The sequence below is a fragment of the Cnephaeus nilssonii genome (assembly GCF_951640355.1).
Source record: "Cnephaeus nilssonii genome assembly, chromosome: X".
NCBI lineage: Eukaryota > Metazoa > Chordata > Mammalia > Chiroptera > Vespertilionidae > Cnephaeus > Cnephaeus nilssonii.
The window spans coordinates 27479793-27506446 of record NC_137071.1 but is presented as its reverse complement, the minus strand read 5'-3'; the positions used below and the strand labels follow the sequence as shown (position 1 = coordinate 27506446).

Genomic DNA, 26654 nt, shown 5'->3' with positions numbered 1-26654 from the left:
TCAAAGTTTACATCTTATTTTGAATTCCTCTTACTTAGAATAACCATTTTATACCTCAGTTATATACCATTTAATACAGAGATATTCTTTATACCTTTCTTACATTTGAGAGCTAAAGATTTAATTAAATAAAAATAGAGATTTAAAAAATTAGCAAAGATCATGTGAAATTAATATCTGGGTGTATCTAATGGCTGAGAGTAAAGACCAATTTCTTAGCTTGTGAACATGTCTTTGTCAAAATTAGATGAAAAAAGAGAAAATGTCACTTTCAAAGATACAAAATAAAATCATATACTTAAAAAAGACAACTTGTTTTCTTATTGCAAAAAGTCTTAGATTTTTTTCAAACATAAATTCACTTTATTCTTTTTAAAATTTCTTTATTGATTAAGGTATCACATATTTGTCCTCATCCCCCATTCCCATCCCAAACCCCTCCCCACCACGCATGCCCCCACCCCCCTGTTGTCCATGACCACTGGTTAGGCTCATATGAATTCACACAAGTCCTTTGGTTGATCTCTCCCCCTTATTCCCACCCTCCTCTACCTTCCCTCTGAGGTCCGACATTCTGATCTATGCTTCCTTGTCTCCGGGTCTGTTCTTGTTCATCAGTCTATGTTGTTCATCATTTCCCCTAGATGAGTGAGATCATGTGCTACTTAACAGGCTCTGACAAGCTGTGCTTAGAGCTTGTTCATATATATACTAGAGGCCCGGTGCACAGGATTTGTGCACTAATGGGGGCGTGGCCTGTGGGGATCAGCCCGCTGCGGGAGCAGCTGCTCATCCTGGTCAGCTGAGTGGCTATGGACTCACCCTCTGAGCAGCTACTACTGCTGTGGGAGCGCCGCTCATCCTGGTCAGCCAAGCGGCACTCCCACTGTGGGAGTGCACTGACCACCAGGGGGCGGTTCCTGCGTTGAGTGTCTGCCCCCTGGTGGTCAGTGCACACACATCACAGCAACTGGTCGACCGGTCGTTCCGCTGTTCAGTCGCTGGGCTTTTATTATATAGGAGATATATACACTGAGTGGCCAGATTATTATGATCTCTGAACGCATAATAATCTGGCCACTCAGTGTATATCCTATATAATAAAAGGCTAATATACAAACTGTCCCCTCGACCAGGAGTTCAACCAGCAGGCAGGCCGGCCAACCACCCATGTCCCCTCCCCCTGGCCAGGCTGGCCGGACTCCACCCATACACAAATTCATGCACCGGGCCTCTAATATATATATATATATATTATACACACACACACACACACACACTGAGTGGCCAGATTATTATGCGTTCAGATATCATAATAATCTGGCCACTCAGTGTGTACGCGCGCGTGCGTGTGTGTGTATGTGTGTGTGTGTGTGTGTGTGTGTAATCTCTTTAATGATTTCAGAGAAGAAGGGAGAGGAAGAGAGAGATTGAAACATAAATGATGACAGAGAATCATTGATTGGCTGCCTCCTGCATGCCCCCTACTGGAGATTGAGCACTCAACCCAGGCATGTGCCCTTGACAGGAATCAAACCTGGGACCCCTCAGTCCACAGGCCGACGCTCTATCCACTGAGCCAAACCAGCTAGGGCAGAGCTGGTTTTTATGTATCAGCAACTATACAACATGAGTAGTGGAGATCTACCATTCTCATACATGCAAATATAAAAATCACAAAGCTCAGCAGCAAGGAATTGCCCATTTGTGCCATTGTAATTAAAGTTAAAAAGAATAAACAGTTTCTGAGAAATTTAAAGATTGATCTAATGAGAGTTTTTTTCTATAAGTTTCAAATATTAAACTGCCACTTCCATTAATCCCAAACAACAGACATTTAAATCAATAGAACTCTAATTGAGTACTGTTTCCAACAATGGGTCAAATTTTACTAAGAGAACATACCAACACTGTACTCAATTTCAACTTTGCCCTGGTGACATCAAATTGTATTACAGATAAATTAACAGTGAACATTTTTTGCTAGTATCCCTATCCTATAGAGCCTTTAAAAAAGCAATTTCAGTGCCTATCAAGGTGGAAATCAGCAGTTGCAATTTTTTAATACAGCTGCAAAACAATAGGACCCATTAATAGCTGAACTTTTGACAGCACTATTCATGATGATTTATGAGTTTGTATATAATTTGATTATTCTATTCATTCTGCTGATTACTGTTTCAGCTAATAAAGTGAAGGTCACTTCCAAAATAAATCTTCATTACATTTCACAGAAAGTAACTGCTTCCAACTAGTTGTTTTCTTTAATTAAAAACTAATGTAACAAGAAAGAAAATAAACTTTAGGGTTACTACATGTGTTGTTACAAGAGAAATATACTGTGTGCATGTAATGTGTCCAAGAGAAATCCAATAAAACAGAAAGTATCTTCATATTTTCAAAATAGAAAAACTATTTTATACATATTCATTTGTACAATTTCTGAAATTATAAGAATAAAAACTGAACCGTATTAATGGGTTAGAATTTGAAAACATAAAGAAAATAATCTTTGAAAAATTCTCCAAATTCATAAATGTAAAATGTAAGGTAATGTTTTCATTTCTAAAATTGTGTGTGTGGGATTCTGTATATGAAAAATGAACAGTAGGTCATTGCCTTAAACCAGAGTTTTTTCTAAAGGTGGCAAGAGACCTTCTCTGCCTCTGAAGAAAAATACTGGGCACAAGGCCCTGACAGTTTTGGCGAGAGATCAGAGGAAAAATGGCAAGGGCTCACATTAATATATTATTCGCATTTAATCTATTTTTACACACAGAACATTCTGTGTCCTGGATTTAATGCTTCATTTTATTATTTTTTTTGAAGTTCTCTAGACCTTCAGCTGAGGTCCTATCATCAAAGCTATTGAATCATACAACTACATCAAACTAATAAACCAAATTAAACATTATGTATATTTTCCCACAGAAGTACAGCAATCATCAAACAGGAAATCATATTTCAAAAGCTAGAAAAGTTTGCATATAAGAAATTATTGGGGCACAGCGTTGCTGCAAAAAAACAGGTAGCAATTATTTGTATGCTTACAAATGGCCTCATTTGGGGTACTATAACAAATACCACTCTTGATTAACTTGTTCATTGTGTCCCTGTCATAGTAACCTTTCTATATCCCAACAGACCCCCACCTTAAACCTCTGACATAGTGCCAGCTGCTTAGAAGGCTCCTCACTCAGATCTTCAAAAGTGTATGCCTTATCATCATATTTTGGTGTTACTACATGCAAATGCCAGCCTCCTGAGTGGCCTTCCCTGACCATCAGAGCATCTGAGGGGGCACCTCCCTACCTCTACCAATAGTCACTTCCTGTCATATCACCCTATCTTTTCTTCATAGTACATATCACTCTCTTAAATTAGTTGTCAAGTCTCTCTGTCCGACACTCTTTAACATCCCTTCCCAAACAGAGACGTTCTGTTTTCAACAATGTATGTCTAAGACACACAGAAGTTAGTATAAAGCATCCTATATGCTATTTTTTAAAATATATTTTTATTGATTTCAGAGAGGAAGGGAAAGGGAGAGATAGAAACATCAATGATGAGAGAGAATCACCCCCACTCCCCCAACTGGGGACTGAGCCCACAACCCAGGCATATGCCCTGACCAGGAATCAAACCATGACCTCCTGATTCATGGGTGGATGCTCAACCACTGAGGCATGCTGGCCAGGCATTCTATATATTATTTAATGAATTCCAATTTTTAAAATATATTTTTACTGATTTCAGAAAGGAAAGGAGAGTGGGAGAGATAGAAACATCAATGATGAGAGGGAATCATTGATCAACTGCCTCCTGCATACCCCCACAATAGGGATCGAGCCCACAACCCAGGCATGTTCCCTGACTGGGAATCGAACTGTGACCTCCTGGTTCATAAGTCGGTGCTCAATCACTGAGTCAAATCGGCTGGGTGAATTCTAATTTTTATTCTAAGTTTACATATGATAAAACAGAGACACCAAGTTTATAGTCAATGCTCCCCTAACTTTTCAAATAAAAAGTATTAGTTTTAGGTCTTTGGTAAAAAAAAAAAAAAAATCAGTAACTGTTACACATATCTAACATGTCTTAAGTGAGTGAATGAGTGAGTGTGTGTGTGTGTCTGTGTTTTCAGATAAAATGAAGTCAGAAGAGAAACAGTCCAGAGATGGAAGACGCTGACGATGCCTTGCCATACTAGCAGTCAGCAGATATGCGTCACTGCAGATTGCCCAGGACCAAACCAGAGAGGGTCGGACCTGCAATACCACCATTTGCCCACCATCCAGAACTGAAATAGCATTGCTGTTATGAACACATTAACAACTGTTGGACATAGAAACCGGGACTCAAAAGAACTGTTGGCCCAGAAAGAAACACTATAGACTGATTCATTTGCCTCTCAGCATAACTATTATTGCTTGTCTCATTTTCGGTTCCTATAAGTGTATTCCTAGTATCACATGAGCTCACTCATCTAGGGGAAAAGATGAACAACATAGACTGAAGAACAAGAACAGCATTGATCAGACTGTCAGACCTCAGAGGGAAGGTAGGGGAGGGTGGGGACAAGGGAGATAGATCAACCAAAGGACTTGTGTGCTTGCATATGAGCCTAACCAGTGATCACGGACAACAGGGGGAGGGGGGCTTGCGTGTGGGGGGGTTTGGGAAGGGAACGGGGGGAGGGGGTTGATGACAAATATGTGATACCTTAATCAATAAAGTAATTTAAAAAAATGCATACAGCTACAAGGAAAGTACACAAGCTGCAAATGTATTTGTGGTAACAAACAATGAATATCTGGTACTCTTACTAGATTCCTCTTGTGATCAAGAGTACATATTTGTAAGACACACTTAAGGGCTTAATCTCTGGACAAGAAAGATATCATTTTCAAAAGGGACATATTCACAATGGGTATGAAAAGTGAGATAAAAAACAGTACAAGTCTAGAAGTTCTCAAAAACTTCTTGTATTTTTATAGGTTTATTTTTAAAAATCTCTAATGCAAAAATACAATGAGAATAAAAAAATGTAAACCACATTCATGAGAGGAGGAGGTCTGTGGGGTAAGTTAGGAATATTGATTCCTATAGTGGTGGTTGGGGTGAATGGAAAGGGGAGAATAGCAACACTGCTTTTTTAAAAATATGTTTTATTGATTTTTTTTTAAGAGAGAGAGGAAGGGGGAGGGATAGAGAGATGGAAACATTGATGACAGAGAGACATTGACTGTCTGCCTCCTGCATGCCCCCTACTGTAGTTTAGGGATTGAGCCTGCAACCTGGGCATGTGCCCTGACTGGGAATCAAACCAGGGACCTCTTGGTTCATGGGTAGACACTCAACCACTGAGACACACCAGCTGGGCAAAACATTGATTATTTTTAATGGCAAATATATGAAAAGAGCCTGGAAATGCAAGATTACTGTTCTTTGATTTATTTTCTAAAATCAAATTTGGGGAGTTGAGGTTACTAGGACTTAAATATTTATGGCTGGACAAAATATAGTGATCAATGAAGACATCTCTAAAACTCGTGTATATATGACATGCTTACACTACCAAACTATGACAGGCTACACTTTGTTAAAAGAAATCAATTCCTACCCCACAGGTGTGGCTCAGTGATTGAGTGTCAACCTATGAACCAAGAGGTCACAGTTCAATTCTCGGTCAGGGCACATGCCGGGTTGCAGGCTAGATCCACTATAGGGGGCGTGCAGGAGGCAGCAGATCAATGATTCTCTCTCATCATTGATGTTTCTATCTCTCTCCCTCTCCCTTCCTCTCTCTGAAGTCAATAAAAACAAATTTTTAAAAAGAAGAAAACAATTCTTTCCTCTTAGTGAAGCAGAGAGTAATAAACGAAATGCTCGGCTACAAACAAAACAAAACAAAAATCCCTGCAATGTAGAAACATTTATTTCAGTAAAACTTCGTTTCTAATCTAATAATCATAATAACTTGATTTACAAGAGTGGCCTTTTTTTTTACAATCTTTAATTTCTTTATTGATTAAGGTATTACATATGTGTCCTCATCACCCTATTACCCTCCCCCACTCTGCCCTCACCCACCTGTTGTCTGTGTCCATTGGTTGGGCTTATATGCATGCATACAAGTCCTTTGGTCTTTACTCTTGTAAAAAGGAGCATATAAACATATAAAAAATGAAATATTTTCTATACTATACATTCTGGGGGGAAAATGCTTTAATTTTAATAGCTTGACCTCTAAAATATGCTCTCTCCTTCCCACTAGAACCTTGTGATAACATTTAAAAAAAAAGAGGGGGGGAGTGATCCTTTCCCATAAGTTAATTTATTCAATATATGAACTCAAATTTACTACCTCTTTATATTTATTTATTTATTATTGAATTTATTGGGGTGACATTGGTTCCTCTCATGGGAAATTCAGATTTTTACCAAGTTATTTGTAGAAGGATCTGTTTTTTCCTTTGTCAATAAACTATATAAATATTGAAAAGCGATAAACATAGTTAGGACACTAAAAGCCATGGTAAGGAAAAAAAGCTCTAGAATTTTTAAACTCAGACAACAACAATGAATTTGCTTACAAAATGATAATATATTGAGCAATCTGGAGGAATTTGTTTTAATTTTCAAACATTAAAGTAGTTTTGAGACTATAAATAAAATAAGGCTGAAATACTTAGTAAGTAATAAGAGGAAAGCCACTTTTAAACCAAACCAAGCCCAGCCGGTGTGGCTCAGTGGTTGAGCATCGACCCATGAACCAAGAGGATCCCGATTTGACTCCTAGTCAAGGCACACGCCTGGGTTCTAGGCTCAGTCCCCATTGGGGGATGTGCAGGAGGCAGCCGATTAATGTTTCTATCTCTCTATCCCTCTCCCTTCCTTTCTCTCTAAAATAAATAAAAACATTTAAAAACAATCATCTCGTCAATTTAATTTTTACATTCTTCGTATATTTGGTATTGTGAAAATTTCTTATCATAAGCATGAATTACTTTGATAAGCAGAAAAAGAAAACAAATATTTCCTTTCAAGAAAAAGTAAAGGTCTACTTGTTGCAAGGTTTAGCCAGAAAATATATAGTAGCAAGTTAGGTGAGAAAATATCAAAAAAGTAAAGAGAATCCTATGTTTTCTTAATATAATATGTGATTGTCAAATCTCAGAGGGAAGGTGGGGGTGTGTGAGTGGGAAGAAATTAACCAAAGAACTTGTATACATATATGCATAACCCATGGACACAGACAATAGTGTGATGAAGGTCTGGGGGGCTTGAGTGTGGGCTAGAAGGGGTCAATGGGGTGGGGGGGAGGGAACATCTGTAATACTTTCAACAATAAAGATTTTAAAAAATGAAAGTAAAAACACATCACATGTTATTTCTAATACACTTGCACAATATAGATCAATTCCAAAGGGATGGGTCACAAATTGTTTTGAATGATCCTTAAAAAGTTAATCTATGCGATAGCATATTGTTACCTTTTAATTTAATCAAACTAAAATATCAGTTCCAAATATTGGACTGGATACAAATATCACTCTTGCCCTATACAAAGCCAGCCACCTTTCACTCTAATACAAGTTATTAGAATTATTTTAAGATCTGGAGTAGTATACATATGTAACCTAGGGGAAAATGGCTGGGAAAGTTTTTATACCTACCTGAAAATAATATAGCATCTGAGTTAGTTAGCATTGAAGGGGGCTATTACTAAAATAGATACTCAAACTGTATAATTTGTGTAGGCAATATAATTCTAATATATTCATGAGAGTCACAGTAAATGCTCCAGCAACACACTCTTAAATATAATGTAATTTTAAATAAGAGGTTCTTCTCAAATTAAAAGTCTTCCTGTCAAAACCTGAGGAATAATGCAGGCAAGGACACAAAAGCATTCCATTGCTTTATTAACGATAATGCTCACTGATCTGTGAATAACCTGGAAAAAATGAAGATTATTGAGTTACTTTAGCAATCTTTCCATCCATCACCAGAGAACAGGTTTCAAAATGATGAATTACCTCACCACCCTGCTGTTTATCCCATGCAACACTCTCTCCTCAAGGGAAAAACAAACAAATGATCATACACACATCATCATGCTTACCCTCTACACTTTATGTATAATCCCTATGCCAATATCAACTATTAACCAGAGGGAAAACCATCTGTAAAATTATATACAAAAGATTCAGAAAATGAGCTATGCTGCTATGCTTACTTTATCCTCCAGGATCCTCGAGTTTGTAAAAATGCTATTCAAACAACAGTCCTCAAACTTTTGGGAGACAAGCTTTCAGTTAATCTATTTCACACTGCTATGAATCCCCTTCCTAGAAAAATACAGCTATGCCCAAAATCTGGCATGCAATTTCAGGGTATTTACCTCCAAATTCCTGAAACCCAGGTGATTGATTCCAGGCATTAGATGTGAGATTAGGAACCCCTGAATTTAAAGAACTCCTCTTACAATACCCAACCTCCTACTGCTATCTATTTTAAGCTGAGATATGTGTTTTGTAGACGATGGTTATAAGTTTACTTAAGCTATAATTTAAAATAGCCAAATAAAAAAATTAAGAGGGTTGTAATTACATAGCTTTTTAAATGTATGGATGAATAAAAGTAGAAGAAAATATACCAAAATGTTGTATCATTATTGTTAACAGGTTATGGGATTTAAGTTAATTATTATAATATTAATAGTTCTGTTTCTGTTTTCCAAATTTTCTGCATATGAAATTATATTTCTTATGTAAAAATACATTTTAGCATGATAATATCAATAATAGGAAGTGGTTAAATTATGGTACATACATCTGTATATCAAAGAACTATTCAACCATTTAAAATTTTATAAGTATGCACACATATAACCAATTATACAAAGATGTTTGTACAGGCATGGAAAAGACAGGAAGATATACAACTAACTTAGCAATGGCTAACTTTAGGGGTGTAATTCAAGGGTGGGGAATAGGGCTTGTATTTCTTCATAAGAGTGAGTATATGTTTTCTTTTTTCAGTATTTTCATTTCTTTCTAATGACTAAGATAATATGTTACTCAAGAATTTTCTCCTATATGTCAGGTAATTTGCTAAATGAACTGCATGAATTATTCCATGAATTCAAATGCCAAGATATTTTAAACTGTTCTCTTTAATTTAAAGAATTTTTACAGAGCTCCAGATTATTGAACCAAAACTGAGTAATAAGATTATAATAAAAGACTGCAAGAACATTTTATTCTCCCTGCCTTTAAATATTTAGCTAGAGCCGAAACTGGTTTGGCTCAGTGGATAGAGCCTCGGCCTGCGGTTTCAAGGGTCCCAGGTTCGATTCCGGTCAAGGGCATGTACCTTGGTTGCGGGCACATCCCCAGTAGGGGGTGTGCAAGAGGCAGCTGATCGATGTTTCTCTCACATCGATGTTTCTAACTCTCTATCCCTCTCTCTTCCTCTCTGTAAAAAATCAATTAAAAAAATAATTAAATAAATATTTAGCTAGAGTAGACTATACCAATTTAATATATATACTGATTTGCACTAAACCAGTATTTCTGAAATAGGAGTTACTTTGCCCCGATGGGACATCTGGCAATGTCTGGAGACATTTTTGCCTATCACAAGTAAAGGGGTGAAGGTAGTGGCACCCAGTGGATAGAGTCCAGGGATGCTGTTAATCATCCTATGATGCACAGGATAGCCCTTCCCCAAACACAGCAAACAATTATCCTTCCAAAAATGTCAACAGAGCTGAGATTGAGAAACTCTGACCTAAACCAAGAGCCTCTAGAACAACTGTGTATCTGCCCATGTTTAATGATAGGTGGTATCAGACCGCTAGTAGACTGGCACAGAGTAAGCCCAATCATCTTACTCTTTACAGGATATGTATTGGTTAGTAGAGCAGTCTGAGATTCCTATAACTTCATCAAAGTGTCCTCTGTGTGCCTTGATTGAATAAATTTCATGTCATTAGTTTAGGCTCCTTCTAAATCATTTTTGAGTACTGATGCCATTTATACCTAAATTGCACATTCTGAAACCTGAGAATATTTAATTATTCTCTAATTGATCCATAAGTGTACGTTTTCTTTACTCCACTAAACACTCTTGACATTGACATCAAAGGCTGTTGCTGTCATATTGTTTTTCATATGTATCCACTACACTTAGGAGAGTACTAGGCAGAGAAGGGAAGCTAAAATATATAGCTACTGAATTAAAAGTGGAAAAATTAAAATAAATTAATAGCAAATAACAGAGATGGTTCGTCTCAAGTTTTCTTCCATTTTGAATTTTTTTGTTTTCTTATTGGTTAGAATTAGGTTCAGGGAGCCATTCCCCTGATTGCTTCCATTTCAATAGTGTTCCATCAGCAACACCTGGAAACTTATTAGAAATGCAATTTTCAGGTCCCACTCCAGATCTACAAGTCAGACTCTGGGGATGAGACTCAGTAATCCATGTGTTAAATTCTGACATAGGTGAAAGTTTAAGAAATATTACTCTACAGTTTCTTTAACATGCAAATGTTGTAGCAATTTATAAATACTTACTATTCCTTTATCCACCAAGTACTTAATCAATCAGGGTTTTCAAAAATTATTATTATATTCTGTAGACATAAAGCATATTCAACTGATTGAACTGAGGTAGAAAAACCTTCCATCTATTCTTGTAAATAAGAGGTTTTTGAAACACAGTCACGTCCATTCTTTTACATATTGTCTATGACTGCAAATGGTTTCAACAGAGACCATATGACTTGCAAAGCCTAAACTATTTACTATATGACCCTTTACATAAAAAGGTTGTGGGCTTCCTGGATTAGAATACCAAATCTTGTTCAGTCCCTAAACCAGCCTCATACTTGCCCTGGTGGCATTCTACAACAGCAGCAGCAGCAGTAGCAATAATTATAATAATTATAGTAACAGTAATATTAATAACAGCTAACATGTGTGCAGTACTTATTAAAGCAAACACTGTTTTAGGCACTTCCCAGATATTAATTTATTTTAATCCTTACTACCTATGAGGTAGATACTATTATTATCCCCATGAAAAAGGAGAAACTGGAATATAGAAAAGTTAAATAACTTATCCAAGGATACACAGCTAGTAAATGGTAGGACCAGGATTTTACCCCATTGGTCCAGCTCTAAAATGTACCCTCTTGTTAATTATTCTATACTAGTGGCCCAGTGCACGAAATTCGTACACATTAAAAGGGATTAATTAGAGGAAATATTTTAATATTGTTATTTGCCCTTTCTTTAAAATAGAAGTGTCAGAGATTAAAGAAAATTAGTAAAATGTATATATATGAAAATCTTCCTCCTGTCAGAGTCTGGGGTGCACCACGGGACCCAGAGTCAAGTCCCTGCCCACCCACATGCACCTCAAAATCGCATGAGACCAAGAACCGGCTGGTCCCCCATTGGGCTAGATCCAGACCCAGATGGTCCCACCCTTGTCAAGCCCCCCGGGTGGGGGTGCAGCCACAGGTCCCCTGGCCTGGTGCCGGGGCAGGGGGCGTGGCCTGAGGTCCCCCGTCAAGCCCTACTGGGCGGGAGGCGCGGCCTGAGGTCCCCCGGCCTGGTGCCAAGGTGGGGGGCACTGCCTGAGGTCCCCTGTCAAGCTCCACAGGGGCGGGGGCGGGGGGGCACAGCCTCAGGTCCCTGCTGATTGCTTGTTGAGGCTCGTTACGGGAACTCAGCCTCCGCTGTGGGCGCAGCCATCTTGTGTTATGGAACGCCCCCCCTCCGCTGTGGGTGCTGCCGTATTTGTGGTGGAGTGATGATCAATTTGCATATTCCCTCTTTATTATATAGGATTTATGATTTCTCTGCTCCACCATACTATAGATATCTGTTTGCATTTTTCCAAAGAGATGTCTGTAAATTACAGTTCCAATAGCAACATTTACCAAGTTTTCCTGTATCTCTACAGTCTTTAGATACCCCAAACACCTTTTACTTTCATTGAAAATTCAAAGCAATTGAATTTTCATACTTCTCAATCTTTGTTTTTAGGTCATGGATGCCTGTGAAATCTGATGAAACCATTAATTTTTTTCCTAAAGACACACATATAACATCTTGTATATAAACTCCAAGGACCTATGGATCTTAGATTAAGAACCTTTGACATATATCAATGCAGCTTTACTCAGCTGCAGTATTGTAAAATAATAGTGTGTAGTGATCCACTATGAAAATATTTCTTGTTTAAACATACGATTTATGAACTCAATGTTCAATTAATTTATGTTTCTTTAGAATTCACTTTAGCAATGTTTTAACATTTAATTTCAAATATTTAAGGCTTGATTCAGTAATCAAGCTTTACACAAAGACACACATTTAAACTGATCAAATCCACCAATTAGACATAGGGCCAGTTTATGCACCTACATTTAGGTATATCTTGCAATTCTACCATGACGGGTTGGGAGCATTAAACAGATAAATGCTAACTAATCTCCAAAACCTAACTGCTAATGGACTCATATCCACATTAGTGTTTATTAAATGCAAACATACAGTTATAAGGGTGGAGGGGATATTGGTTTGCTCATGGTCTGTTTTTCCTTTTACCTTTATCAATTAAGTAAAATGGGAGAAGTTTAAAGATTTTCTTCATTCATCTAAACCAATATTTGCTATTGGGCAGAGAATCAGAACATGTTTATAGAACAGCCCTTATTCTCTCCAGCTTTCTTTAGGAAAGTGACTATGTATTGACAGTAAGAAAAAAAAAATCACAGCAAATTACAAGTTGTTAAAAGTTGACAAATATCACAAATATTTAAAAATCCCAAAAATCTATCTTTTATTAATTACCTCCTTTTAGTATTTACAGAAAACATTGTTTAAAAATTGTATAAGAGGTGAGACATAAAAAATGCCTGGAAGACATAAAAAAATCAGGAAGTCTGGTTTCTAGACTCAGCGTCTTTTTATGTTAAGTTTCCTCATTTGCAAAATAAGACAACCAGTCAAAATAATATAAAAGCATTCTTCCCACTCAAATTTTTTTGTTATATTACTACCAGCATAGTAGGGAGATTTTTTTTTTCAAGAAGAGAAATTAAAGGAGAATGTTGTTGAAGGGAAAAATGATAATGTACTGTCAAATTAGATCTATAATCTAACCAAAACTTGTTGGGTGAAAGGGCAAGAACATTTGGTGCAGACACTAAAAGCCATCTCAATTTTGCTCTGACTTCACATGCAATTGAATATATAAACTAATAAAATTTTCTTTCAATATAATCTGTGGCCAATTTTAACTACCCTCTCTTTACAAAACACAAGTAACAATCTCTGGGCAGTCTAGGTCTATCTATAAAAAAATGTAAAGTTTGTTTGTGCCCACTGGTACTGCTCCATTTCACAGGTTATGAAAACATGACATAATATGTAAAACCTACTCTGAATCAGAAAGTAATTCTAAAGGCTACTATGTTACCAACCACACAGATAACATAAATGAATTAGTCAGTTAGGGCTTAAAAAGAACTTCTGTTTGGAAGATATATTATAAGAGTTTAAAAACATATATACTACATACATATACTGTTCTGTATGCCAGAAAAAATATTAACCAACTAATATATAGTAGGGAAAATTCTATGGCTTGCTAGACTAGAAAAAACATACTGGTTTAAATGACTTTTCTTCCAATATGGTCCAATTTATGTATCATGACATATTAATGGGTAGTAGGTAGTATAATAAAAAGCATCATTTTCTTTGCTTAAAAATCTATTTAAATTTATAAAATCCTCAAAGGGCATTTATTCATGAACGTTATCTCTAGTAGTTAAAATGTTATACTGTTTATGCAAAATTCATTTAGAATGCAAGGATACGACTTACAAATGTCTTTGAATCCTTCACATAAATATGCATGCATGCCATTTATAACAGTAGCCTTGATGAGAACACACTGTAACTGGCTGTGAGAAATGCTTAAGAGGCTTATATTAAAACAGAATATAGAATGGTGGTTAGAAATCACAGAACAGGTGACACCTAATTCTGATAACCTGGTGATAAAAAGTGTATACTATGATATATAGATGGTGATAGTGTTAGCACTTTAGGACATAAACACAACAATATTTATATGAAATTATAAAGTATTATACAGGGAATCAAATATTAAATTAAAAGTTAATATGCCTAGGCCACATAAATGCAGTTTTATTATAATTCACACAGATTCTTATATATCATATGTAGGAAGAACTCAGAGTAAGAGTAACTTTAATTACCAAAGAACCACCCAAAAGTTTAATATACTACTTCAATTGCAAGACAAAACTTTTTTTTTTAATATCTATCTATCATCTATCTATCATCTATCTATCTATCTATCTATCTATCTATCTATCTATCTATCTCTCTATCTAACATCTATCATCTATCTATCTATCTATCTATCTATCTATCTATCTATCTATCATCTATCATCATCTAGCTACCTATCTGTACACACATTTAATTACAACATTAAATGTGAAAGTATCACTTTAAATTGGGAAGGGTGAGGTATAAGTTTTATAACAAACATTAAAACTGAAAGTATCACTTTAAATTGGGAAGGGTGAGGTATAAGTTTTATAACAAACATTAAATCTGAACCACACACAAAATTCTGAGATAAGTTCTGAAGAAGATAAAAAGATATGGAAGGCTGATTAAACCTTAGCCTTAGGAGATTATGATACTGTTTGGGGAAAAAATGTTTTTTTGTCTAGGAATTAAGACATAAGGATCTCATTCTGAAATTTTATATCAGCACAGGAATAAAATGAAATAAAAGTTTAAATAAAACTTTTAAACATCTTTTCCCATAAAAACAACAAATAAGCAAAAACCAAATACATATTTAGAAAGTGTATAATTTAGGGAAGAAAATATAGAGATTTAATGCATATGGGAGATAACCATCGATGTTTCTTTTTCACATCAATGTTTCTCTCTCCCTACCTCTCTCTCTAAAATCAATTTAAAAATGGAAAAATAAATTATGTTAAATATTTCATTTTCATAATGTGCTAGTAAGGAAGCCAGGGAACTTCAGCTCATTCCCCAATGATCTGTTCATTCTGTCCCTATATTCCTTACCCTAAAGTTCTGTAGGAGTGATTAGCAAATGGCACCATGAGAAGAATATGGCTCCTTTTGAATCAGGCCATGCCACAGGAAGATGAAAAGTATGAGTAAGAAAATGATAGACTTCCTATTAGTTTCAATTGATAGGAGGTCCTCAGGTCCTGGGAGATAGGACACTCCCTATCCATCCCTACTTTGGCAACCAATTAAAGGAGAAAGAGCTTGTCTGGAAATACACAGACCTATCATATTCAGAATTAAGTTACTTTCAAATTATAAAATTCTCACCTCCATTCATAAAATCACATAAGTAAGAAATGTAGATTGAGAATATCTACTTCCACTTCTAGCAATACATTAGACTGGAAAGTGTAAGGAGACCTCCAGTTGTAACCAAAAAAAAACTATTTCTTATATTAAACATAATTTTTATTGCACTGAGGAGATAGAAGGAAATAAGAGGACAATCCACAGGAAACGCCCCCCCCCCCAAACCCAAACACACACGCACATATACATGCACAGAATAAGGAAATGCTGAGCTGAATTCAAAGCTTTGAGCATCAAATATTGCAATTGAAAAAAATCAAGTCTTATTGCCCATATTAAGTGAAGATGCCCTCAAGAGTTAGTGCCTTCTGACTGAAGCAAACAAATAATCCTTGAAAGGAAGCATCCTTAATTTGGGTTCCTAGATTTTCACAGATTAAAGTCAATGAAATATAAACTCTCAATCAAAGATAAACTTAGCACAAAGAAATAAACCATTAACATATATCAACAGAAACAACAGATGGCAGAATATAAAATTTCTTTATATAAAAAATGAACAAGCAGAAGAGAATATCAAACAATGACAGAGAAGATTTGGGGAGGAGATGAAAGATAAAAATATTAAAGTCAAAAGTCAAAAGAGTGAAACTACAGATTAGTCACGGGTGAAGAGAATTAATAAGCTGGAAAACAGATATTAATAAAGTATTCAGAATGCAGTGAGAATGACAACGAGATAGAAAACATGAAAAAGATTAAGAAATAGAAAAGAGATTTTCTTTTTTTTTTAATTTGCTTACAATAAAAAGGGAGGGGAGAAATATGAAAGAGAGAATACTAGGTTCTAAAACATATCTGGTTGGGGTTCCAAAATCATGAGAAGAAAGGCAATGGAGGAAAACAATAATTGCAAACATACTGCTTGATAATTTTCCAAAATGATAAATGACAATTTACAGATAGAGGAAATGCAATGTAGTTGTTTAAACCATATAAAATTGTAGGTCAAATGGTTTAATATTGTTAATTTCATATGGTTCAACCTATATCAAGCTAGATAAACATAGAGTGTCCCCAAAAATGTATACACACTTATAACAGCTGATAACTCACTTAGTTTTCACTCCGTTTCAGAATTAACTGATTTGAAATAATGGGTGAAGCCAGACTAAGCTTTGAACTAAGAAAAGTTATCCTAAAGTGCCACTAGAATTTTTCTTATGGGGATACATAAAAGATAAAGTTACAAAACTGGCAACAGTCAATGAATTGACGGCACACAAATACCGACAGAAAATGATTCTTAATGTTTGGAATTCCACTGTTTCACGTTATCAGCAATGCCTAGACCAGATAGGTTATCAGTGTGATAACAGGCACTGACAAAAAAAATTACGCATTTCTGTAGATTCTTTAAATCTTTAAAATCAATTATATGTTAATGAACACTGATGTTATAATCATTCAAGGTGTGTATATATTTTGGGGGACATCCTGTATAAAGGAATCCTAAATTCATTGGAATGAAAATGCAGAATGCCAAAGACAAACTATCTTTAATACAACCTGAGAGAGAAGAAATTTCACTTATAAAGAAATGATAATTAAGTTGACATCAAGTTTTTCAAAAGCAAAAATGGAACCCAAATATCAGTGGAATAAATTTTTAAAGTACCAAGAGAAATATTTAAAGTGGTGAGCATACAATGCAATTTACATATGCTGTATTATAGAAATATATACCTGAAACCTATATAATGCTAATAACTAATGTCACCAGAATATATTTAATTACAAAAAAATGAATGGAAACAACCAAAGTGTCCTGCAATAGAGGCCTGGATAAAGAAGATGTGGTACATATACACAACAGAATGCTACTCAGCCATAAGAAAGGATGAAATAGCACCATTTGCAACAACATGGATGCACCTTGAGAACATTATGCTAAGTGAACTAAGTCAGTCAGAAAAAGCTAAGAACCACATGATTTCACTCATATGTGGGATATAAAACTGAAACTCGTGAACACAAACAGCAGTGTGATGGTTGCCAGAAGAAAGGTAGTTGGGGAAGAAGGGGGTCCTAATATATGGTGACAGGAGAAGATTTGATTTGGGGTAGTGGGCACATGGTGCAATATACAGACCTTGTAAAATAGAAACCCATACCTGAAACCTACATGTTCATGTTGATCAATGTCACCCCAATAAATTAAAATATGAATTGCCAACCTAGAAATGCTTACGTAGCAAATCTTCACTCAAAACAGAGGCAGAAGTTATTTTCATATATGCAAAAACCAGGAAGCATTTACCACCAACAAATATAAAGTAGATAAACTTTTAAAATTACATACTTCAGAAGGAAGGAACAGATTTCTATTAATAGGACTCAACCTGATTGGTAGCAGAACAAGATTGTCAGATGAAATTAAAAATATGTAATGTTATTTAAAGCTCTAAATACAGACTCAGAAAAGTTTTAAAAAATAAAGGGATAGAGAAAGATATAACGGACAAATACTCAAAAGTTGAAGTAACTATTTGAATATCAGAGAAAGTAGACTTTAAGAAAAATGTATTATTAGGGATAAAAAAGTCATCAGATAATGTAAAATATTAAATTAATTGGGAAGATTAGACAATTATAAATTTGTATGACTAATAAATTGCCTCAAATAAATATTAGGTAAAAATGAATAAAATTATAGAGATAAATTGACAAATCAAACACCATAATGGGAGATTTCAAAACACCTTACTCTTGTATTGATAGGTCAAAGAAAAAAGTCCTCAATAAAAATAAAGTTTGAAAATTACAACTCAAAGCTTGACTTATTAGACTCCAAGACCAATAATTAGAGAACCATGTACCAACAACTAGATAAACACATTCCTCTCAAGAACACATGGAAAAATTATAAAAATTCAGAACATAATAAGTCATAAAATAAAGTTCAAAGAATTAGTACTATAAAAACAATTTCTAGACACAATACACTTAAATTAGGTAAGAACAGAAGAATCAAACAAATTAGCTCTTTTAAAACACCTCATAACAACTCACAGGCTAATGCAAAAATAATAATGGAGATTAAGATACATAGGACTACCAGTAAAAGATAATAAAAATAATCCTATATAATAAAAGCCTAATATGATAACTGTCTGGTCGTCCAGTCAACCCATCAAAGTGTAATATGCTAATGATATCCTAAGGCCGCTCAACCGCTTGCTATGACATGCACTGACCACCAGGGGGCAGACGCTCAATGCAGGAGCAGCCCCATAGTAGTCAGTGCACTCCCACAGGGGGAGCACCACTAGGCCCGAAGCCAGGCTCACAGCTGCCGAGCGCAGCGGCAGTGGCAGGAGCTCTCCCGCCTCCGCAGCAGCACTAAGGATGTCCGACTGCTGGCTTACGGGCCTAAGCCGTCAGTCGGACATCCCCCAAGGGCTCCCGGACTGCAAGAGGGCATAGGCCAGGCTGAGGGACGCCCCCCCCAAGTGCACAAATTTCGTGCACTGGGCCTCTATACATAATAACTGTGTAAGATTCAAAACAGTAGTGAGAACTATCATCATAAATGCTTACATTATAAAATTAAAAAAAAGATGACTGGAACTCATTGGGTATCAGACTCAAAACTGACAAGGGCAGGAGATAGGAGGGATGAGCTGAACAAAACCCAAATAAAGGAAAATAAAAGATTTAATAAAGAGCAGAAGTTAATGAACAAGGACACAAGTGATAACAGAGAGAATAAAAAACCCAAAAGTTAATTCTTTGAAAACATAATAGAGACTGTGAAACTTCCCCAAGAGTGCATGGCTAGTAAATGGAAGAGCCAGGATTTATATCTACGCAGTCTGTCTCCATAGTCCAGATTCTTAACTACTGTGCTCTACTACTGTAAAAACGCTACGCATAAAAGAAAAGATTGCAATACCTGACTACATTAATCATTTTTAAAAATATATATTTTTATTGATTTCAGAGAGGAAGGGAGAAGGGGAGAGAGATAAAAACATCAATGATGAGAGAGAATCACTGATTGGCTGCCTCCTGCACACCCTCTCCTGGGGATAGAGCCCACAACTTACGCATGTACCCCCGACCAGAATCAAACCTGGGACCCTTCAGTCTACAGGCCAATGCTCTATCCACTGAGCTAAACTTTCTAGGGCTGACTACATTAATCTTAATGATATCTATGCATCATAAATACTATAAGGCAAGATATACATGACACATATAACTGAGAAAAGATTAGTGTTCAGAATATATTAAACTTCAAGAAGTCAATAAGAAAAAGACAAATGGGCAAAAGACACTAAAAAGCATTTCCCAGAAGAGGAAACAAATAACCAATGACCATAGGAGAAGACATTCATAAGTAATCTGGATAATGCAAAATAAAAACACAATGTGATATAATTACCAATTTGTCACTTTGTAAAGTATATGATTGCCTAAACACTATGCTATATACCGAAAACTGATAAAAAATAATATTGAATGTAAACTGTAATTGAAAAATAAAATTTAAAAACATACAATGTGATGACATTTTATGTGAGGTAAATAGACAAAAATTAGAAAGTTTGATAATACCAAATATTGGCAAAGATGCAGAGCTGTGGGAATTCTGATATACTGTTAGGGGAATGTAAACTGATACAACTCTCTGGAGAAATAACTGGGCACTATCGTGAATGAACATTCATATATCTATCCCATGTCTCAGAAATTCCACTTCTAGGTATGTATCCTAGAGAAACTCTTGACTATGTATATACTGAAACACATACAAGGATGTTAATAAAAGCAAAAAACTTGAAACATTGGGTGTCCATCAATAGAAAAACGGAAAAATAAATTGTGCTATATTTACAATATATAATTCACAATGTATAGCAATGAAAATAAATTTACTATAATTATACACAAGGATGATACTTTAAAACATAATATTGAGTGGAAAAAGAAATATACAGTATGATTCTATTTTTAAAGCTCAAAACAGACCAAACTGAATATATCATTTAGGTATTAAGTAGGTATGCAGGATGAATGTTTAAAAGAGGGTAGAACAACAAAGTATATGTTTAAAAATACTAAATCTTGAGTAAATCTAATTTTTGTCTTTCTAATTTTCATCCTTTATTCAAGTATCACCTTAACAAGAAACAAAAGAACCAATGGCAGTCTTACCTGCAGAAACACTGAGGGAGTTCCCCTTGGCCATATAAAGGAAACAAAAAAGGAGTGTTGCCATATCGCCCAAGACAGTGAAGAAAGTTTCTGGTAGCTTTGAGTCCATCTATGGTAGTGCTGGTTGACTTTGATGTCATTGCAATTGAATGCAGAACAAAATGTTGGAGGTTGGGAGTTAATTTTTGAGTTTTTAAATATTCAGAAAATGTAATCTCCTCATAGGCTATGAAAACAAAGATGAAAATTTATCAATTAAAATCAGAACTAAACTTCAATTTAAAACTATTAAACAAAAAATGAGATCAAGTCTGTCTAAAACACTTGTCAAAGGACATGGGTGGCAATAATATTACATTTTGGACAAAGACCAGTGATTTGGGGGGTACTGGGGACTAGAAATCTCAACTGGATTGATGGCACAATTTTTAAACTTTAAATGATGAACCTTTATTTAGTATTTTACAGATTCAAAAAGTAGAAAAGCATTAAATAACTCACTAACCATCACAATTGCTTTCTGAGGTTGGTAGTAACCTTACTTTATCATTAAAACTGCAGACACACACACACACACACACACACACACACACACACATATATTTAAAAAAAGACAACAGTGTGAAGATAGCGAAGGGGAAAGTGGGGTGGAGGATAGATGGAGGTGGGAAAAGGGGGGCGGGAATGGGAACAGAGAGATTTTGCTTGGAGTGATGGACGCATGATGCAGTTTATAGATATGTTGTTGAGCTATTTATATCTGAAATCTGTATAATTTTGTGAACCAATGTCACCCCCAATAAATTCAATTAAAAGATAAAATAAAACTGCAGAATAATACCAATAATTGTATTTTGAAATATTAAATATAACAAATGGGCAAGTTTTGATAAAAATAATAATAGAGCAATACTTGATTTTTTGAAATATATATACTTTTATTATATATAGGAACAGTGAACTTAATAAAAAGTAATGAAATTTAATTTATTTATGGCTAGTGGAATTGATCTTACTGCCTTATAATCATACCAGAAAAGATAAGAGACCCCTGAAAACTTTCTTTAGACCAGGGGTGGAGAATTTCCAGCCCGCAAGCCATGTAAGGATGACGAAATCATTTGGTCTGGCACCACCAAGGCATTAGGGGTGAATTAATTAAATGTTTGATCAAATATAGCAGGCTAATTTTTAAGTTGATAATTTTGCATGGCCCTCGAATGATGTTATAAATATCCAAATGACCCTTGGCAGAAAAAAGGTTCCCCAATCCTGTTAAACCAAGAACAGGAAAAATGTAATTGGACCGTTAGTCTTAGAAAATACAATTCCATGATAAAACACAAAAAAACTTTATAGAAATTATTTATGTAAACAAAAATTATAAACATTTACTGAGAGAGTATGTTTACACCACTATGAGAACAATTTGGCAGTATCTAATGGACTTGAAGCTGTAAGAGCAAAAGCTACATTTTTTAAAAAAATTGTATTTATTGAGGTGACATTGGTTCACAAAACCATACAGGTTTCAAGTGTTCAACTCAACAAAACATCATCTGCATATTTATTAAAAAATACTGCTGTAGTTCTCGTTATAACTTTATAGATGAATTGTCGATAGTATGTTCTTACTTTAGAAAACTTTTCTATTCCAATGCCCTTAAAGTATAAAGCTCTGTCACTAAAGTGATACATTCAATTTTCAACAAACTGTGAAGTAACTGGCCCGAGATCACACAGTGAGATGGGTCAAAGCCAAGACCAGAAACCACATATTCTCCTAATCCAGTGGTTTCCACCATGTCATCTAGGCTTTTTTTTTTTAAATCAATCAAAATAAATAATTCAATATTCTAAGCATAGTAATCCTGTAAAAATGAAAAAACTACAATTTTTTATTACTGATGAAAAACATGAATGGAACAATGCAAAAGAATACAGTATTCTCTCCCTTATCCATTGATTGTTTTCCATGTTTTCAGTTACCCACAATCAACCGCAGTCCCGAAAATATTAAATGGAAAGTTCCAGAAATAATTCATAAATTATAAATTGCACAGTTTTTAGTAGCATGATGAAAGCTTGTGATATCCTGATCCACCCCATCCCATTCCACCCTGGACAGGAATCAGCCCCTTTGTCCAGCATATTCACACTGCATACACTGTGAGTTATTCATTCAGTAGCCATCTCAGTTATCAGATCAAACGTCTCAGTATCACAGTGCCTGTGTTCAAGTAATTCTTATTATCCTATATAATAAAAGGCTAATATGCAAATCGACCGAATGGTGGAAAGACCGGTTGCTATGACGAGCACTGACCACCAGGGAGCATACGCTCAGCGCAGGAGCTGCCCCCTGGTGGTCAGTGCGCTCCCACAGGGGGAGCACCCCTCAGCCAGAAGCCCTGAGCCGGGCTCACAGCTGGTGGGTGCAGAGGTGGTGGCAGGAGCCTCTCCCGCCTCTGCAGCAGTGCTAAGGATGTCTGACTGATGGCTTAGGCCTAAGCCGTCAGTCAGACATCCCCTGAGGGCTCCCGGATTGCAAGAAGGCGCAGGCCAGGCTGAGAGACCCCTCCCCTCCCTGCCCTGAGTGCACGAATTTCGTGCACTGGGTCTCTAGTACTTAATAACAACAGTGACACTGGCAATTTGTATTCAAAGAGAAGCCATAAAGTGTGTATGTGTATATATATATATATATATATATATATATATATATATACCTAGTGTATATAGTGTTCGGTACTATCTGCAGTTTCAGGCATCCACTTGGGGTCTTGGAACATATGCCCTGTGAATAAGGGGGGACTACTGTATTATCTACAAAGAACAAGTTGTCAACAATATTTAATTAACAAGAATAAAAATTAATACACATCACAGTGTTTCTTCAATGATAAAAATATTCTATACCTGCACTGTAGCCACAATAGCTACTAACTACATTTGGCAATTTGATACTTGAAATATGGCTAGTGTGACTGAAGAACTGAATTTTACATTTTATTAATTTTAACAGCTACATGTTGCTAATGGCTAATCTAATGGAGAGTGCACAGTAAGAATGTATTTTAAAAGAGTAATAAGGGGCTCACTACATTAGAGCAAACATATCCTATCTAATAATAGAGTAACATGTAAATTACCATCACTCCGCTACGCCTATGATTGGGCGGCAGGAGGCTGGGGGGCGGGACTCGGAGTGGCCTATCCGGCCATTGAGAGGCACGGATCCGCTGCCACTGAGGGGGGCTACCCTGCTGTTGAGAGGTGCAGGGGGTGGGACTCCCGCCCCCTGTGCCTCTCAACGGCCAGATCCGCGGCCGCTGAGGGGGCCTGCCGTGGACACCCAGCTGCGCCTCTCAATGGCAGGGTAGCCAGGTGTCCGCAGCAGCCCCCCTCAGCGGCCGTTGAGAGGCGCAGGGGGTGGGAGTCCTGCCCCCTGCGCCTCTCAACAGCAGGGTAGCCCCCCTCAGCGGCCGCGGACCATCAAAAGCGTGGGAGATGGGTGCCTGTCTGCTCCAGCACCAGGCTCCACCGCGAAAAGTGAAAGCGTGTAGGGGACCCTACACGTGCATGATTCAATCATGCACTGGGCCTCTAGTTAAAATAATAAGAAAGCTTAAATAATTATAGAACACAATTAAATGAAAAATAATACCTTTATATTCATCAGGATGTTTCTCATACTCCATACAAAATGTAAGAAACTTCATTAGCATTCGCTTTTCTACCATAGTAAGTTGTTTACTATTAAAGACATCTGCTCTCGAACAAGGAACCTGAAATACATGATTTTAAGTTAAGAAAATGTTTCCTAGTGATAAACAAGTATTCCAAAAATCCTTTTTTTCATTTAAGTATAACAAGATTATTTCCATTCTAGCCAGGCTATATCACATTACCTTCCATCAGTTCCAATAACATCTCTGTTGACTCCAGAGCTAATTAACTTGTAAGCTCTCATATTTAATTTATCAAGTTACTCCTTATGTCATTAAAAGGCCAACAGTGGCTGTACAGTTGCCTCTCCCCTCCCCGCCGCCAGTGGTAGAAGGAAATAGGAAAAGTAGATGAGTGTGATGATGAAGGAATAGCCCAATAGATGGAAAGGAAACCAGAAATAGTAACAGACCCAAGAATGCTGGGGTTTTCCTCTGGGCTGATGATCAGAGAAAGAAGAAAGAGGTCTACGCATAAGTGCAAACTGGCCTTCAGAGAGAGAAGAGCTCCCAGGAATCCCCACTTAAGAAACTCCCAAGGACCTCTAACTACCTCTCTCCTTGTAGGATTTTGACATTGCTGAGCAATTTGACTCCATGATTCCTGATGCAGTGCCTAAAGATCATGTGTGAGATCCTGAATTCACTTCAGATAGGTGACTTCCTGGTCAAGGTGAATGATTAGCACATCCTAGATGGGATGCTTACAATCTGTGGGGTTCCTAATACCATCTGCTCATCAGTGGACAGGCTGGACAAGATGTCCTGGGAGGAAGTAAAGAACGAGATGGTGGGAAAGAAGGGCCTCACACGTGAAGTGGCTGACCGCACTGGGGACTTCATCCAGCAGCATGGTGGGATATCCCTGGTGGAACAGCTGCTCCAGGATCCAAACTGTCCAAAAACAAGCATGCCTTGGAAGGCCTGGGAGACGTGAAGCTGCTGTTTGAATACTTGACCCTTCTTGGCACTGCTGACAAGATCTCCTTCGACCTGAGCCTTGCTCAGGGACTGGACTACTATACTGGGGTGATCCATGAGGCAGTGCTGCTACAGACCCCAGCCCAGGCAGGGGAAGAGCCCCTCGGTATGTGCAGTGTGGCTGCTAGAGGGCACTCTGATGATCTAGTGGGCATGTTTGACCCCAAAGGGCGCAAGTTGCCATGTGTGGGGCTCAGCATTGGGGTGGAGTGGATCTTCTCTACCGTGAAGCAGAGGCTACAGGCATTGGAGAAGAAGGTACGAACCAAAGAGACACAGGTGCTTGTGGCATCTATACAGAAGAGCTATTATAGGAAAGACTGAAGCTTGTCTCAGAGCTGTGGGATGCAAAGATCAAAGTGGATGTCTGAAGAGAAGACCTTGTGAAGGAAATCAAAAGGAGAACAAGCCAGCCCCTTTGCATGTGCTGAATTGAGAAAACTATCAGAGGAAAGTGGACAGGCACTATTTAAGGCTAAGACAAAACTCTGAATATGTACTTCAATAGCTTTGCACACTTCCAGTGGGAAAACTGAAGAGTAGTCAAAACAGAGGCTTTTTATTTTTATTATGATTATTTTATTGGTAATTATACTGTGCCATTTTTCATAGGAGGCCCTGGGGGCTCAGTCCAGTCTGGCTCCTGGGCTACAAGGACTGAGACTGAGATGGTCTCCTCTGCAGGGCACTACCCTAGGTGGAGGGACTGATCCCCACAACCAGTCACCAAAGGTGCAATAAAATATCTTAACCACTGGGGGGGTGAGGGGGGGGAGGCCAATGGCATGTCACCCCTAACTGGGAACAAATGACATCTCAAATCTAGCAATGTTGTCCAAAATTAACACTTTCTCAATACCAAGATCAAGTTACAGAAGATCTCGTGAGAAAATTAACACATTTTAATTGATAAATTTCTTAATATTTACATTTGTAAATCATCATGCAAGACTGGGATTTTCTGCTTTACTAGGAAAATAATCTTACTTTACTCATCCTTCCAAAGCAAACCATAATAAATTAAGCTCATATCCAGTTACAATACTTGATCAGCACAGTACCTGTTCCACTCTTCCTTCTCGAAATGCAAGAATCCTGGTAATATTTTTGAACTCTGCATAGTGACTGACATTAGATTTGATTAGAAGATCAATAAGCAATCCTCGAGAATACAGCAGCTGAACAAAGAAAATATTTTAGAGGATGAAATAAAGGTAAAAGTGGAAAAATTGATAACTACCAAATAAAGATATATAATTTTATTATATTTTAAATTACTTATAAAAAGCATTACACATATTAA

General features: G+C 36.7%; 1 protein-coding gene and 1 pseudogene across 6 annotated transcripts in view; one reads left to right on the top strand and one right to left on the bottom strand.

Annotated features, from left to right (window-relative positions):
- Nucleotides 1-26654, bottom strand: part of CHM (CHM Rab escort protein) — a 259080-nt gene that overhangs the window by 108972 nt on the left and 123454 nt on the right. For all 5 annotated transcript variants that reach the window (XR_013813233.1, XM_079765428.1, XM_079765430.1 and 2 more), the window contains 3 exons: nt 26413-26529; nt 24310-24430; nt 20643-20868 (listed from right to left, as the gene is read on the bottom strand). Coding sequence is in view for 4 of the 5 variants with exons in the window: in XM_079765428.1 (XP_079621554.1) it covers nt 20643-20868; nt 24310-24430; nt 26413-26529 (464 nt within the window). In the remaining variant the exon portion in view is untranslated. The remainder of the gene's footprint in view (nt 1-20642; nt 20869-24309; nt 24431-26412; nt 26530-26654) is intronic.
- LOC307095990 (histidine--tRNA ligase, cytoplasmic-like) lies at nt 24754-25860 on the top strand (annotated as a pseudogene). Its single transcript has 2 exons — nt 24754-24774; nt 24938-25860. The product of its transcript is annotated as a histidine--tRNA ligase, cytoplasmic-like (transcript).